This window comes from Colossoma macropomum, unplaced genomic scaffold (assembly GCF_904425465.1).
Source record: "Colossoma macropomum unplaced genomic scaffold, Colossoma_macropomum, whole genome shotgun sequence".
NCBI lineage: Eukaryota > Metazoa > Chordata > Actinopteri > Characiformes > Serrasalmidae > Colossoma > Colossoma macropomum.
Window position 1 is genome coordinate 32605674 of NW_023494804.1, and position 16881 is coordinate 32622554.

The following is a 16881-nucleotide window of genomic DNA, read 5'->3' on the forward strand; positions in this document are numbered from 1 at the left end:
CAACACACATTAATCCTTGGGAGGTCACACGCATGAAGCCAAATGCGCCATTAGTAGTAATGACTGTCCCCTCGTGCCGAACAACAGCCACCTCTGCGAGTGAGCGCTGGCCGTGCTCAGCATTAGCTAGCAGTGCTAATGGCCGTCCCTCTAATGCAGATCGCCACAGAGAGCCTCTCTATGAGCAGCGAAGTGCCAATTAATCCAGACACATAAACACAGTGACGCCTCGTTCTGATCTCTTCACTGCTCCACGAGTCTAAATTGAATTACGCTGGGATACGATACGCTTTATTGTGTGATTTCTAAGGACTTTTGTGTGTCTATCTTGGGGTTCTTTGAAGGGAGGCCATAGGACCGTGGTTCTCAAACCCTGAATGTTGCAGTGCTCTAACAAGTTTGTTTTCATGATGTTGGGAGCAGAAGAAACTTGTGCAGACCAGTTGTACTCAAAGACCAAGACCACTTTTGGTTCCCCAAAGAGCTTTTCGGTTAAGTGGTTTCAACTGAGGTTTTTTAAAGATCCATTTACTGAAATGTTATTTAGAGAACCGAAAGTGTCTCTTATTGAGCTTCACTCCAAATAATGCTAATACTCAATCAAAACCTCGGGGTTTCTCACGGTGGACTTAACATGCATGTAAAAGAGAAAGTCCACAAGGCTGTGGAGCTGAGACTTTCAGTTACCCAAATTTCATAGCGAAACACGCATGATGACGAAACAGGAGTAGTTCCAACAATTAATAATAAATAAAAATGAAATATTTTAGACCAGGGGTCGGCCCCATGCGGCTCTTTTACTGCCCTGTTGCGGCTCCACAGCAGAATTATATGTTCCACCCGGTGGAAACCCACGAGAACATGCAAACTCCACACAGAAAGGACCCTGGTCACCCGGCCAGGAATCAAACCCAAGCCCTTGTTGCTGTGAGGCAACAGCGCTACCCACTGCGCAACCATGCCGCCCCCAATGTGGCACCACTAGTTCTTTTTTATTGGTTCCAACTTAACATATGTCAAAAAAATAAATACTGTGACACACATTTTCTAAAGCGCTTGTCCTTCTAGGACGTGGGGCTTTTAAAGTGTGGTGATATTATATTTTTTGCCATATCACCCACTCCTACTTTGGTGAGCGTCACAGAACGTAGGTCTACAGTCAGTGATCAGAGTTCAGAGATTTAGATGGGACATTATTTTTAACCTCTTTCTGCAGGCCTCCTAGCAGCCATTCTAACAGTGGAAAGGAAATCAACTCAGTCATTTTTAATTCATATAATCAAATATGTTTTTTTTCTGTAACTCTGTTGTCTGATGAACTAGGACATTGATGTCTATGAAACGTTGTGTCTGTGTTGAGCTGCTAGTGAGCAATGATGGTTCAGAATCAACAACATTTAACCCAACAAAAGTCATATGATACACCACAACCATGGAAAACACTGCATTGCGCTTCCTATCAATGTTATAAACTGCGTTTCTTTAACACTGTCCCTGTTTTTCACTTCACTAGGTTGTGTCGCTGTGTTCTAGCCTGTGTGCCTATAAGAGATAGAAACTGATTGACTGGCTGGCGGTCGCTTGACCTTCGCTTGGACAGCAGGTGGAAGGGGGGATGAGGGTGAGCTATTATATAAAGCTTTGAGAGCAGGGTCAGCCCAGAGATTAGGAGGATCACGCTTCAGTAGATGGGATTTAAAGAGTGCATTTAAGTAGTTTGTGGGATGCAGCCGCTAATTCTTACTACACTAATTAAAGAAAACACTAGTTTTAATGCTTTAATTATATTAGTGTTCAAGTGGCATTTTTCATAATTCTTCTTCAATAGAAATAAAATGAATAGAAATGTCTCTCCTTGCCTTGAATACATTTACATCAGTGCTCACCAGTCTTTCTCCTGGAGGTCCACGTTCAGTTTAGTCTCCGTTTGTATGGGACATGGACACCCACACGCTCGTCCACAGGCTAATGCACTAATGCCATTTCAGTTATGATTCCCTATTGAAAAGCCTTCATAGTCAACGTTAATCTGGGTCTCAAAGTTTGAAGTAATGTCTTTCTTAAATAAAGTAGGTTTCTGGTGATGGAGTGAAAACAGAGCTGAAGTCTCTGTTCAGCAACGCTGCGTTTCTGTATGCTTGAAACAGGCATGAATCAGAGCGGAGTCCAAGGAGGCTTTTCGTTAATCTCAGCATGTACTGCCAGCTTAAGGGTTTTTTTTTTTTTTTCTTTTTAGTATTTTGATTAATTCTGGGATTGGGTTTGGACCTCTGTAATGCTGTTTGCCTGGCCTCTAATCTGCTAACCTCATAACTCTTAATCAAAACCCCAAGCAGTTTTTTTTTGTTGTTGTTCTATATTTTAATCTTGAATGAACGAGGCTGTGGATTATGTGCCTGTCCTGTCTTTCCTCTTCCTGTCAGATGACTTTACCTGAATGACAGTTCTAGAACAATCTGTCAGATGAGAGATCACTCCAACCAGGCCTGCGACCCGAGCTTGGACAATAGCAAGGTGCGCAGAATGTGCCTCACATTTCAGTTCAAACAGGTAGAACATGTTAATATGTCTACTTCCTCTTGCCTTGCTGTGCTTGGTATCCGTGTCCCTGTACACTCTTTAAAAAGATGGTCCTTAAAGGGTTCTTTAGTAAAGAAAATGTTCTATATAGAACCATGAACATTCCAAGAACCCTTTGCATGATTAAAGGGTTCTTCAGTTTGATGGAGAATGTGCTGTACGGTTCTATATAGAATCTTTTTAAAAAAGGTTCTTCTATTGTTACAATGTCAAGCTTTTAACTATAGACTATATCTTAGACTCTGAGCTCTGTTTTATCCCACATGTAAACACAGTCACTAAAGTAGCTCTCAGGCTAAGGCTGTCGGCCTTTTCCGTCTCAGAGCAACGCAGACAAACTTGTTCATGCATTTATTACAGGAGAGTTGATCACTGTAATGATCCTCTTACTGGACTTCCTAAGAAAACAATACACCCTTTACAAATCGTACAAAATGCATCAGCATCCTAACAAAAACAACACAGAGAGATCAGATCAGTCCTGTTTTAAAAGAGCTGCACTGTCTGTATCGTTTAGGATAGACTTTAAAGTTCTGCTACTAGTTTTAAAGGCTCTAAATGACCTTAAAGCACCACCTACATCACAGAGTGTCTGTTTATGATCTTAGATCTGCAGATACTGACCTTCTGAACACCTTCTGTAAAATACAGAAAACAGAGAGACTCGTTCAGTTATTCAGCTTCTAAACTGTGGAGCTCAGTTCACCTTTTATTAGACAGTCAAGCTCAGAGCTCACTTTTAAGAAGCATCTAAAAACGTATCTCTTCAACTCAGCATTTAATTAAAACTCTACATCTCGTGGTTTTTATCTTTTAATCTGATCTGTGTCATTTTCTTATGATTCTAAATGAATACTTATAATTTCTTCTATTGCTGTTAAGCTTTATCACCTGTCTGTAAAGCATTTTGAGCTGCCACCGGCATGAAAAGTACTATATAAATAAAAAATATTATTATTATTATTATTATGGAAGAACGCTTTGGTGTGCTATATAGAACCCTTTTCAAAAAGGTTCTATATAGAACCATCTACGACACATTCTCCATCAATCTGAAGAACGCTTTAATCATGCAAAATGTTCTTTGAATGTTCATGGTTCTATAAAGACCCATTTTCTTTACTAAAGAACCCTTGATGAAACATCTTTTTAAGCACAAAAGCTTACCGGCTGTTTCTTTTAGTCACAATTGTTTTTGTCTTATCAAAGAGAGAGAGAGAGCAGCTTCATATTCCTTTTCAGCTACCTTGGCACTGGATATAATATCCGTTGTTTACATATAAATGCAGGGAAAGGAGAGGAAGGATTAGAGGCCGCTCACAGATACGTCCTCTCACTGAGCTCAAATTAGTCAAGCAGCTGACGTGATATTTCTCTGTACGCTAGAACTCTTCAGTCTTTAAGCTCATGTTAAGGAGACTTTAAGACTTCTCCATCTGTGAGAGACATACAGATGTCAGTTATACGTAAGCGCAATGCTGAAACTTAGAATATAATCTATTATGGTGTCTATTTTTATGTATTCATGTCTCCTGCTGTTTTAATTTAATCTGAGAATTAAAGTATTAATGACATACCACAATGTATACACCATTCTATCAATGCATGGTAGATACAGTGACTGGAATTGCTCTCTCTGATGTCCATCCTTTCGATCAAAGCAGCTCTAAAAAGTCTGATTTCTGTGTAAATATGAAAACAACAACAAGTGCGAGTGAACACAGAGATCAGGGCTTAATCAGTTAATCAGACAGGCTTATGTTCACATATGGTCTTATAATCAGTATCAGGTGCTGCATTTATTCAAAAGAGTTTCATACTATTATACTAAACTGGAGCCAAGCATCCTCTGAGCCTTTAGGGATAGGGAGGTCGCAGGAGCAACACCTAAAGACAGACTATTATAGCCAAATACTGCCATCTGCTGGTGGAACAGAGCTCATAACACCTACACCTATGCTCATTGTCCATTTTATCAGCTCCACTTACTATATAGGTGCACTTTGTAGTTCTACAGTTACAGACTGTAGTCCATCTGTTTCTCTACCCTGTTGTTCAGTGGTCAGGACCCCCATGGACCCTCACAGAGCAGGTACTATTTGGGTGGTGGATCATTCTCAGCACTGCAGTAACACTGACGTGGTGGTGGTGTGTTAGTGTGTGTTGTGCTGGTCTGAGTGGATCAGACACAGCAGTGCTGCTGGAGTTTTTAAGCACTGTGTCCACTCACTGTCCACTCTATTAGACACTCCTACCTTGTCAGTCCACCTTGTAGATGTAAAGTCAGAGACGATAGCTCATCTGCTGCTGCACAGTTTGTGTTGGTCATCTTCTAGTCCTTCATCAGTGGTCACAGGTCGCTGCCCACAGGACGCTGTTGGCTGGTTATTTTTGGTTGGTGGACTATTCTCAGTCCAGCAGTGAGCACTGCTGTGTCTAATCCACTCAGACAAGCGCAACACACACTAACACACCACCACCACCACATCGGTGCTGAGAATGATCCACCACCCAAATAGTACCTGCTCTGTGAGGGTCCATGGGGGTCCTGACCACTGAAGAACAGGGTAAAAGGGAGCTAACAAAGTATCAGAGAAACAGATGGACTACAGTCTGTAACTGTAGAACTACAAAGTGCACCTATATAGTAAGTGGAGCTGATAAAATGGACAATGAGCGTAGAAACAAGGAGGCGGTCATAATGTTATGCCTGATCTGTGTAAATATTCAATAGCCCTTTAATGTGGAATCCCTCGGTACACTTTATGATTCATTGCATGTATTAGAAATGAATGCTGTACTTCATGAAAGGAATAAATCCAGAGCAAGTGTGAATTAGCAATATTAAACAAACAATTTAATCATTTTGCCCGGGTGCCTTGTAAGAAAAATTAACTAATTTGGGGCCATGCAAAAAAGCCGCACTGAGGCAAGAAAATAATTAAACCATTAGTTATGCAAGTAATCATATTCCATATGTTTAGGAACAACAAGATAACCATTTGTCTACAAAATAATAAAAACACATCTCTCCCGGTATGGGCCAGTTACCTTAAATTTTGATGAATGTGTTTATGCCATGACTACGTGAAGCAATACATGTAGTCCAAACTTACCCTAAAGCTCCTTCATATGTTGTACATTAACGTTGTATGTTATAAATTAACTACAAAATTATTTTCCAGCATGCTTTTTTTTGAACTTCCTGAGTGTTGCTTGCCTCTCTGTAGAGATTCCTCTGTCAGTCTCTCTTGTGATGAACTGGGGAAGAATTGATGGGGGCTATCTAAAAGTGGGTCAGAAACGGGTCATCGGGAGTGTAATTGGGAGAAACCTGCCTTAAACTATAAAAACGATCCTTCTGTTCAGTGAATAGTTCATATAACACTGACAAAATCAGACTGACTTATAAATGAGCGTAAAACTACATGACTGCACACACATAAAAGGATCAATATACAACCTTAAAGACAAGGAATAAAAGTGAGCTCATACATTTTAAGGTTGACAGTTAGTCTCAAAGCTTCATACAGTGAAAAAAATCGATTTTTTAAGCACATTTTCCATTTTCCACGGTCCTCATTTTAAACAAAGTTCTTGATTTACAGATCATATTAAAAAAAAAACAGGAAGCACCTTTTATTCGTCTGTTTCAAGTTTGCTGATTTGGTCTGAGCAGATGTGCGTGACTGAGGTCATCGTGCTCTCCTCTGTGTGCGGAGAGTCAATAGGATGGGGGTCAGGTTGACCTACAAGCAGACCTGAGGGGCTCTGGGTTTTGCCTTTGGCTCCACCGGCAGGGGGTTCCAGAGTGGAGCTGGTGGAAGGCCTGGGCTCACAGCCAACAGCATCGATGGCCAGACCTGCAGCCAGGGGCTGGAGTTCAGACTCAGCACAGTGGTAGATACATGCTTTGGTGGACAGGTGGGCTGTGAATGGGCAGTCTGCCAGTGAGGTGTACTTGGCAAACACCTGTACCTGCTCCGGCCGGAGGTTGGCCTCAGTGCACAGTCTCTCGTACAGACCAGAGTAGCTCTGCCATGTCTTCAGCTTCAGCTGGTCCAGCTGCTGCTTCTCAGCTGTTAGCTTCTCCTTCTCGCTCCGCTGCAAAACATGCACATTCTCACTTTTGTGGACGTTTGTGGAAAGTCAGTGGGGCAAAATAACTAAACTTGTCCCTATCTTACCTCAAAAATCAAGCCATTTCTTTGCCCAGTTTTACCTAAACCACAGTCTAGTCACAGCCAGTTGTACCCAACTCCTCTTATCACACAATGCTATTATACTGGGAGGGTGACAGCTAACCTCTAAAGCATCAATCCATCGTTTCAAACTGCCGCTACTGTGATTACATCAGCTAACAGGCACTTGCATTGGAGATCATTGTGTCGAGTGGAAAAAAAACCCCAAACCATACCAGTTTAGAGCGTAAGGCTTCATACTTCTTCAATATTACGTGATTTTACTTTGCATTTTAAAGTGATTTTATTTAAACTGGTTCAGTAAAATACACAAGGTTAGTGTATTTTAAGTGTGTACTAAGCAGCTGTACAACTAAACCACCAGAAGTAACTTCTTTGCTTATAGAACAATCCGAGAGCACCACATCCTGACTACCCACCAGTCTTTCGATCTCGCACTCCAGGTTATGAATGCAATCCAGCTTCCTCTTACGGCAGCGGCGAGCGGCGATGCGGTTCTTGCTGCGGCGCCGGACATCGTGCACAAAATCGAGCTGCTCGCGTGTCAGGGAGTGCGTCTTCAGCATCTGCTGGAAGTCATTGCGGCTCAGAGACGCAATGCGATCCACAGAAAACGGCAGCTGCATCTGCAGGAGAGAAGTGCCTGCCGTCAGTCAAGCTACATCTGTGTTACCGTGCTGAGTTTGTTAAAACAACACTAAGGCTACGTTCACACAGCAGGTAAAAGTGGCTCAAATCTGATTTTCTCACCAAATCGGATCAGTCTGAGCAGATCAGCTCCTAAACTGACCCGCATGCGCAAAAGAACAATGCTTCATGTTGCTTCACGCGGCTCATCCAGAGGTAAACAATCACGACTGCCAACAAACAGCAGTCACTCCCGGAGAATCAGCTTCATCTTCACCAGCATCACAGGAGCCATCATGAAGCTTCACTGACTGTCAAATGAGCTCATCGCCCAGAATGTGTTCGAGGTCAGTGTCAAAAGGGCGCGGTCACTACTTTGGTTTATGTCCTCGGATTCTTTAAACTTTGCTTTCAGACTTTTAACTGTTTATTTGACGCTGCAGCCTCGTTCTCCTGCAGCCACGTTCGGACACTTCTTTCAAAATCTCCTCAAACACAGAGGGTTTTGGATGAGTCTCTTCTAATGTTTGTACAGAAATATCAGCCCAAATGTTTATGAGGTCTCAGCAGCGTGAAATTATGATGAATGTTGAGCTGGACTGACGTAAAAGTCGCAAGAATTCTGATCTGGCTGATTGGATACGTATTGGATTTCAGTACCACATATGAAAGCGTCTCAGAATTGAAAATGTCAGATTCAGTGTGTTTTTGCTGTTCACACTGACAGACAGACACACATCTGTGTCACACATGAGGAAAAAGATCGGATTTGGGCCACTTTTACCTGCTGTGTAAACATAGCCAGACATACCTTCTTTGTGTGTGAATGAACAATCCAGTTGGGTAATAACACTTTAGGATCATAATAATATGTCAGTAATAACTGTGTAATAAGATCTTTCATCTGCAGATGCTTGTTCAAGTCTTTCTCTTTCTCACAAATAGGGCACGTCCAACTTCATAAGAGGCAAAAAGTACGGAAACAAAAGACACTCTGAACTGTTCCTCATCCAATGTTCTAGTCTCAGGTGGTTAATACTGAAACTGGTTTATAATTATAGTGTCCTGTGTCTGCCTGATATGAGGCAATGACTGTGTGACCATGTGGACTTTTCCCTTTGCCACAGGGTGTTGAAGCATCATCAAGAGTACAACATAAGCACACTGCCAACATTTTTACGGCCCTAAACAAGCTGCCAAATTCCAACGAACACATTTACTTCGAAGTAGGCAGTTTAGTTTACGAGAGCACGAACAAACAAGGAAAAGATTTTTTCACAGAGAACCTCCTACCTAAGTTTCAGAGGTTAAGGTGAACGTTTGTTTGGTCAAATCGTGAGCAGTAGATACCTGTAAAATATGTTAACAAAATCTTCAAATCTCAAAATTTCAGTGTTTAAATTCTGAATGGTACAATGTAAATTAGTACTGTAACGTTTAGAGTCGTTTGATGTAAAGGAATAACTTAAAAGTTCACTGATTATCTTCATTGAGCTCATTTAAAAGTTTCAGATGAAATAAACAGAAGAGACGTTTGGCAGCTCTTCCAGCTTTTCCTGTTTTCCTGTCTGGCAGACATGTTGCATTGGACAGGTAATACTGCTATTGTTTAATACTGACAACCTGCCAGTATTTAATTACTGTGCACTTGAGTGTCTTTAAAGCAATCTTTAAAATCTACACTATTCTCTCCTCACCACAAATATTCCCCCTCTATAAAACTGATAAATGTACAGACAAAATTCAGGCCTCAAACTGGTTACTACTGTTACTAGCTATATAATATCTGTATTTTTATAGATAACATTATTGCATACAGATTACTTAATAACCTGGCCTGGTTTGAGGCATATATGTGATGATGTAGACAGTTTGCACAAGTGGTGTTCATAAGCTTCCATGTCGTTAGCTATATTAACCTTGTAGCTCCAGTGAAAAACTAAAGAAATAAACTTGGAAAACCAAACATGTCTTGGCTGATTGACGACATCTGGGTAAAGAGGAAAACTGTAAATCAGACTATTTCGCTTTACGAAGTCAATGGAACTAATCAGCCGATGCTCACCTCACTCGCCCGTTCATTAGTGTAGGACTCGCTGTCGCCCTCTGTATCGAAGCTGTCCGAGTCTTCTCCTGAGTGCATGGAGATGTAAGGGCTCTCAGCTGAACAGGGTAGCCTCTCGCTGCCTCGTACCTGAGCGTCCACTGCGTCCAGGTCCCTGAGAAAGGGGCAGTCCACCGGTCTGGGCCCGAGCTCCAGCTGTCTGAGCCAGTGCATCTCTGAGGTTCTCCTTGTTGTGTCTGGGGCAGATGAGGCTTTGGGACTGAAAACGTCAGGCCAGGAAGAGAGCTGGTTTGCCACCTCGATCTCCACAGTGCTCCTTTGGTCTGCTCTGAGTGTGCTGCATGGGCTTGGACAGGCTGGTCCTGTGCAGTAGTCTGAGGTTATGGCTTCTTTACCCTTAAGTCTTGCAGCAAGACTCTCTCCTCCTTCCCCTGCAGTTGCTGGGGCAGTTGCTGGGCAGCTGGCCTCTGCAGCCTCCCTGCAGAACTGCACTGATGCCTGGCCGGGGCAAAGACTCAGAGGTGTCTCGGTTGGTGCTTGCTTAGCAAGCGGGCAGCAAAAAGGTGTCACAGCATCCTCCACGTTGTCTCCTGGAGGGTCTTTGCCAGTAACCACGGACTTGCAGTCTCCAGAGCTGGAGCAAGGCAGGCAGTTTAGAAGGCAGGCACTGCTGGTGTTTTCAGCCTCGGGGCCACAGGTGTCCATGAAGGACGGGCCCTTTCCACAAGCCAGCTGAAACTTGCGGTACTTTGGGCACAAGAGGGAATAATCCGGTCTGGACTGCGTTTCCGTCTCTACATGTGTTTCCATCTGAGATTCGGCATTTTCACCAGGTTTAGCTGGGCTGGACAGCTCCTTTTTCTCCAGCGCGGCACACGGGGGCACCAAAGATGTTTCTTGAGCATCATCATCATCATCATCATCATCATCATCCTTCACGCTTGATTCAGCCTTTGATCTCCAGCATTTGGTCTTACAGCACTGCTTCCTGGGTCCTTTTGACGAACTTTTGCTGCTGTCAAAGAACTTAGGCAGGAGGAAGTCAAAGCAGGCCTTATCCAGGTTCTTGAAGCCCAAAACGGTGGCACAGTTACGGATCTCCAGTACATTCTCTTTGGTGAAGAGCAGTTTGGAAGTGTATGCAAACTGCAGCAAAGGCTCAAATCCTTCTGCAGTTACCTTGGAAAAACAAGACACTTTTCAGTGAGTGAAAAGGACACATAGGCCCAATCCCACCTCTTATTTTTATCCCTACCTCCTGTTTCTGAGTGTCAATTTGCCCCTTGGAACTGAGTTACAAGTTGTAGTGGTTAAAATCTTCCCTATGAAATGAGACCCTCAAATAAAAAGAGCATTACTTCATTAACAGCTACCAGCGCTGCTCTGCAGGCGACCCTGCCAGTCTGCAGTGACAGCAGAGGAGGGTAAAGTTCAGCTCCTCACTGCTGGGCTTTAGTTACATTAAGGGCATCATATGCCTTCAAAGAGGGGGGCAATTATTTATTATCACCCACCCCAAATTCTTCAGTGATATGAAGCTGAAGTCAGATATTCGCCAGCTTCTTGTTCGAATCTTCCTGTTCCACCTTAAATGGAGCAGCAGTTACATTCTTGTGTTTCTGTACTGCTGGATGGGAAAGTTAGCTAGCTAGCTACCAAGATATTAACATACTACTAGCGATATTTATGCTTGTTATGAAGAAAAAGACCATAATACACTGAAACGACATTAAACTAAGATAATACAGTGGTTATCGTAATTTTTAACAGAGAAAATTCTCACATTTGTGGGTTTCTTTGGTCTCTTGTTCAGCCGTCTTGCTGGTTTTTCTTTTTTTCTCATAACTCTGTTTGGAGTCTCTGAAAAGCCTCCGTTTGGAGGGTCATGTAGCTCTAACACCCTACCCCTCTATCTCAACAAGAATCGGGACACCCTATCCCTGGACGTGAACGCACAAAACGGAGGGCTAAGGGCTAAGTGGCAGGGGCGAGAGGTGAAATGGGATTGGGCCTTACAATTAGGGATGCACAATATATTGCACAATAATCGCCGATGCATAGTAATCGTGATGCAATCTTGGTTTTGAAATTCTGATATTGCTGAAGAATGAGCTGTACATTTCTGTAACAACTTTGATGAATCAAGGCACTCACATGACCAAAAAAATGTGTGTGGGTGTGTGTATATATATATATATATACACATACGTATATGTTTATATATATATATATATACACACACACACACATATATAAATATATATATATATATATAGTTGCATCCAAAACTGCAATGCATTCTTTCGTCTACATCATGCAGGCCTATTTATCCGTAAGGCAGTTGCATCCAAAACACGTCTGAATGTGTTACAAAGCAATCCCCACCTAGTATCAAGAACGTATGGGTGAAGAACACAGCAGAATGTGTTTCGGAACCCTTGACTGAGCCCCCGGGCCTGCCCTTACCTCCTCTGGCAGGTTGATGACGAGCCCCTGGCCCGTGTGGCTGGACATACGGGCGCTGAAGTAGTCACTGCAGGATGCAAGAACGGAGCGATGAGCCCGGAAGCTCTGGCTCTCCACCACCACCGTCACATCGCACAGGAGGTCCTTCTGCCGCTGCTCGTCCAGACAGCGGAGAACATGCGAACTGTGCACCGAGGACTGGAATGTGAACACTGAGGTCCTGCAGCTCTCCAGCGACATGCTGAACTACATCTACCAGAGCGACAGAGGTAACATGAAAACACTGTGAGAGTTCTGGACTGAACTGTGACCTCAGACAGGTGGCATTTAAAACACAACCAAAGGCAATATATGTTTATGGTAGATGATTATCCCCACTGTCCCACTGACAGGATTTACAACACGGTACAGACGCTGATGGGAGAACTTTGACATGTCTATGATGTGAATCATAACACATATAAAAATCAGCCAAAGGAAAAGTGTATTTTGTCATTATCGTATGTACACACATGCTCATAATGCGCTGCTGTTGGAAGAAAACCTTGTATCTCCATTTTTGTCCTTTTTCAGTTTTTGACATAATTTGAAAATAGCTGTCGGTCTTTATATTGTGTGTAAATTCCATGAAGAATGGACCAAAAGAAACGGCCCAAAATGACTTGGAAAGACGTCTGGTTCCATTGACTTACATTAAAAGTAAAGTATGTTTTTTCCTTCTCCTGTAAAGTTACCATTTTGGAGATACGAGGTTTTCTTCCAACAACACAACTAACTAAACACATACAATTTTGGCTTCCAACGATTATGAAAACAAGAAAGATGAATACGCCGCACTCCGTTTCACAGGTATGTTGTCGTTTTGCCATGTTTTACAAATCCAGTGCACCCCTTTCCTTAATTTTTCTGTATTTTCAGTTGAATTATATTAAAAATTCGTTAAAAAGACAAGATTTTAAAAGTTTAATAAATGCATGATCCAAATTAATGAGTAATCATGGTAAATAATCATCAGTAAACACGATGGTTCTATATAGAACCATGAACACTCAAAGAACCATGTGCATGCTTAAGGAGAAACATTTCTTCGGACTGACCGAGAATGTGTTGTATGTGGTTCTATACAGCACCAAAAAGCATTCTGCTCATGTTACGATGTCAAGAACCCTTTTTGGTGCTATATAGAACCCATTCAACCCATTCTCCCTCAATCTGAAGAACCATTTCACCATGCAAACAACCATTTAATCATGAAGGGTGTTCATGGTTCTATACAGAACCACTGTCTTCCTTAGAACCCTTGAAGAACCATCTTTTTAAGGAGTGTATATATTATAAATCTTCTCTGAAACACACTTTGCTCACTTTTTAACTGTTATGTTAACCATTTTTAACTGTTTTAAAGCATGATACAGCCGGATACACAATGCTATCTAGAACAGGGTTCGTTCACCACGCAATACTATTAAAAAGATTTCAAAAGAAGTTAAAGGGGTGAAACATGCGCGTCCCTTACCCGTGAGAACCGCTTATCTCCGCCGTGTACAGAGAACTCAACCCAGCCAAGTCATTGCAAAGGCGAGTGTGTGTGTGTGTGTGTGTGTGTGTGAGTGTGTGAGTGTGTGTGTTTGAGTGTGTGTGAGTGTGTCGCAAGCGCGCGCTCTGCTGACTCACGGGCTTCTGCTGATAAAGGATGAGCAAGCACTTTTCCCGTCCTCCCCTTTTCCCCCACACGTCCAACCAGCAGCTCTTTCCAAGGAACTTCTACACACACTCACACATTAACACTCGGTCCGTGGGAGGAGCGGCTCGCTTGGCTTCTCCTCTGTTAGACACACACTAACTTACTTCCCCAAAACGCGTGGAGTTTGAAAAAAACAAACAAACAAAGAAAGACCACCCGTTTTAGTGTCAAAATCTAAATTTCCGTCCCGAACGCTGCTTACATATAAACTGTGAAACTGTCAGGGAAATTCAGGCTCAGACGTCAGATCGTTTTCTCTCGGCTATAATAAAGACTCGATGTACCCGGCTGAGCCCTGAAGCCAGTCGTGCTCGGTCAAGACGAGATTTGACAGTGTTTACTGGGTCTAAACCGAAGGGAGACAATCTCTCCGAAAACTTTGATAGCATATGTTAGGCGGCTTATTCCTCCTTTTTCTTTATCCGTTTCCGTGCGCAGAACTCAGCGTTCGCCGGAAAACGTACGAATCACAGACAAACGTCAGTACTCACCGATCATATCACTCGACTAAACCTCCAAATGTCGCGTTTATTGCCGTATTTCCACACGTAGCCTTTAAAGCTCTGAGCCGTGTCAGAAACAAGGAGGCGCTTGTGTTTCCATCATGTGACCCGAAGCCAAAACTGTTGTGGTCCCGCCCCCTCAAGCACGGTCACTGCTCCGATTGGTCGACGCGCCTGTCGATCTCAGTGACGGGTTTTCCGGCCTGTTTGATTTGCAGCCGTTGAACCGTGTAGTTTTTGTGGGCATGTGAACTTCAGCAGCTCTGACCAGTTCGCTTTGAGGCTGTTTGCGTAAAAATAGACTTTATTACGCGTTTTCTGACGCGTTTTCTGCGTGGTTGTGAAACATTATGGAGTGAAGAAAACACATCTGTGCTCGAACCCTCTGAAGAACCTGCTGTGAAACTGGTTTGAGAGGGTACAGTGGGGTCGTTCTATAGAAACGTCCATTTTTGTGTCCTTAGAGTTTACAGATAACTTCATATTACACTTAAAACAGGTCAGGGTTACAGTGCATTTATATTTCAAAATAAAACTGTTATTTTAACAATTACACCTTCTTGAGGCATCAATTTAGCAATATTGGTTTTTAAATCAATCATATAGAATTCCAAGCACCACAGAAGTGCTTTTAACTGCAATAATCTATATATGACTATCAAATATATGATTTGAATGACAAAGAAAACAAATGCCAAATAAATATTATAAAATATACAATAAAAGTTGTGGTCCCCAGGAGTCGTGTCACTGGCGTTACCGCATAACAAAAACTCTCTTATTTTGAAATAAAAGTCACACTGATGACATCACTTGACTTCCTTTTACCTGTTTTCTGAGGATCTATGAAGAAAAGCACATGGTGAGTCCACTGTGTCTTTCAGTTAGCAGAGATTTTCTCATTTAGCTCATGATTTCATATGAAGACTTTTAGCTGAAGTCACTGGTGTGACCGACTTTATTCTGAGGTAACTGTGAAAAAAAAAAATAGAATACAAATGGGTTAAATTACATATTTTAGTGGATATTCCATGACTGACAACATGTGGTTTCATTTTTCATTAAAAATGTCACTGGTGTTACCTTTCTTATGTTTAACACCAGTGACCACCAGTAACACCAGCGACTCCTATGGGCAGATAAAAAAAGTGGACGTTTCTGTAGAATGAGCCAGTCGGTGCTGAAGTAGCTGGTGTACAGCCAGGGTCTGATGTAAGTATCTCCTATGGCAAGCCCGCTTCTGCAAGACGTAAACACTGTGTGCCAAAATATCACCTGACTGTGAGTCAAATGACCACAGGACAGGCCACATGCCGGCAGTTGTGGTTGAACTACAGAACACTTTTGTCCCTGTTAAGGTAAATTTTACCGACAAATCAGAGCACAGCTTTGCCTGAGCGGCTACAGCACAGGCCTCTTTGTGTTGTCTGCAGTGGCCTAATGAAACTGTGAGGGATGTGTGAGCATGAGACATTGCGTTACGAGCTCTTACACAATCCTAAAATGTGCTGATCTCATTTTGAAACTTAAGTTCCTTATTATTAATTCAATTAAGTAGAAGGTATTCAAGTCTGTTCTCATCTTGCCTGAATTGCTAATTGCTTACTGAGAATGTGTTCAGCACAGGCGCCATATTTATTTACCATGAGCTGATATTGACACTGCAGTTTGACAGTGATCTCTTAAATGGCAAACAAATAATGAGAAAACAGAAGTTGAGCAGTATAAATGAAAATACACCAAATTCCCATTTTTTTCAATACTAGCAATACATGAAAAGAAACAGAAACCTCAGGAACCTGTTTTCATATAAAGGTATAATATAAGAGTTGTGCTGCTTTATACTCTATTTATCCTATTCTACTACTATATATATACACACCCATCAGGCATAACATTATGACCACCTCCTTGTTTCTACACTCATTGTCCATTTTATCAGCTCCACTTACTATATAGGTGCACTTTGTAGTTCTACAGTTACAGACTGTAGTCCATCTGTTTCTCTGATACTTTGTTAGCCCCCTTTTACCCTGTTCTTCAGTGGCCAGGACCCCCATGGACCCTCACAGAGCAGGTACTGTTTGCGTGGTGGATCCTTCTCAGCACTGTAAAACACCTCAGTGTCACTGCTGGACTGAGAATAGTCCACCAACCAAAAATATCCAGCCAACAGCGTCCTGTGGGCAGCGTCCTATGACCACTGATGAAGGACTAGAGGATGACCAACACAAACTGTGCAGCAGCAGATGAGCTATCGTCTCTGACTCTACATCTACAAGGTGGGTTGACAAGGTAGGAGTGTCTAATAGAGTGGACAGTGAGTGGACACAGTGTTTAAAAACTCCAGCAGCACTGCTGTGTCTGATCCACTCAGACCAGTGCAACACACACTAACACACCACCACCACGTCAGTGTCACTGCAGTGCAGAAAATGATCCACCATCCAAATAGTACCTGCTCTGTGAGGGTCCATAGGGGTCCTGACCACTGAAGAACAGGGTAAAAGGGGGCTAACAAAGTATCAGAGAAACAGATGGACTACAGTCTGTAACTGTAGAACTACAAAGTGCACCTATATAGAAAGTGGAGCTGATAAAATGGACAATGAGCGTAGAAACAAGGAGGTGGTCATAATGTTTTGACTGATCAGTGCGTATCGATATCGCTGTTGTCGGTAAAAACCCTCATAT

The 16881-nt window shown here is 42.5% G+C and overlaps 1 protein-coding gene across 3 annotated transcripts; it reads right to left on the reverse strand.

The window, feature by feature from the left end:
• Positions 1–5279: 5279 nt before the first annotated feature.
• Positions 5280–14275, reverse strand: bach1b (BTB and CNC homology 1, basic leucine zipper transcription factor 1 b). Of its 3 annotated transcripts, none has more exons than XM_036594276.1 (5): positions 14176–14275; positions 11941–12192; positions 9475–10653; positions 7202–7408; positions 5280–6684 (listed from the first exon to the last, which is right to left on the reverse strand). In XM_036594276.1, the coding sequence occupies exons 2-5, from the start codon at positions 12178–12180 to the stop codon at positions 6220–6222; spliced, it is 2091 nt and encodes a 696-aa protein (XP_036450169.1). In that variant the 5' UTR covers positions 12181–12192; positions 14176–14275; the 3' UTR covers positions 5280–6219. The 3 variants fall into 3 exon arrangements, with proteins under 3 accessions (XP_036450169.1, XP_036450171.1, XP_036450170.1); XM_036594278.1 differs by lacking the exon at positions 14176–14275 and adding an exon at positions 13615–14169; XM_036594277.1 differs by lacking the exon at positions 14176–14275 and adding an exon at positions 13457–13590.
• Positions 14276–16881: the final 2606 nt, after the last annotated feature.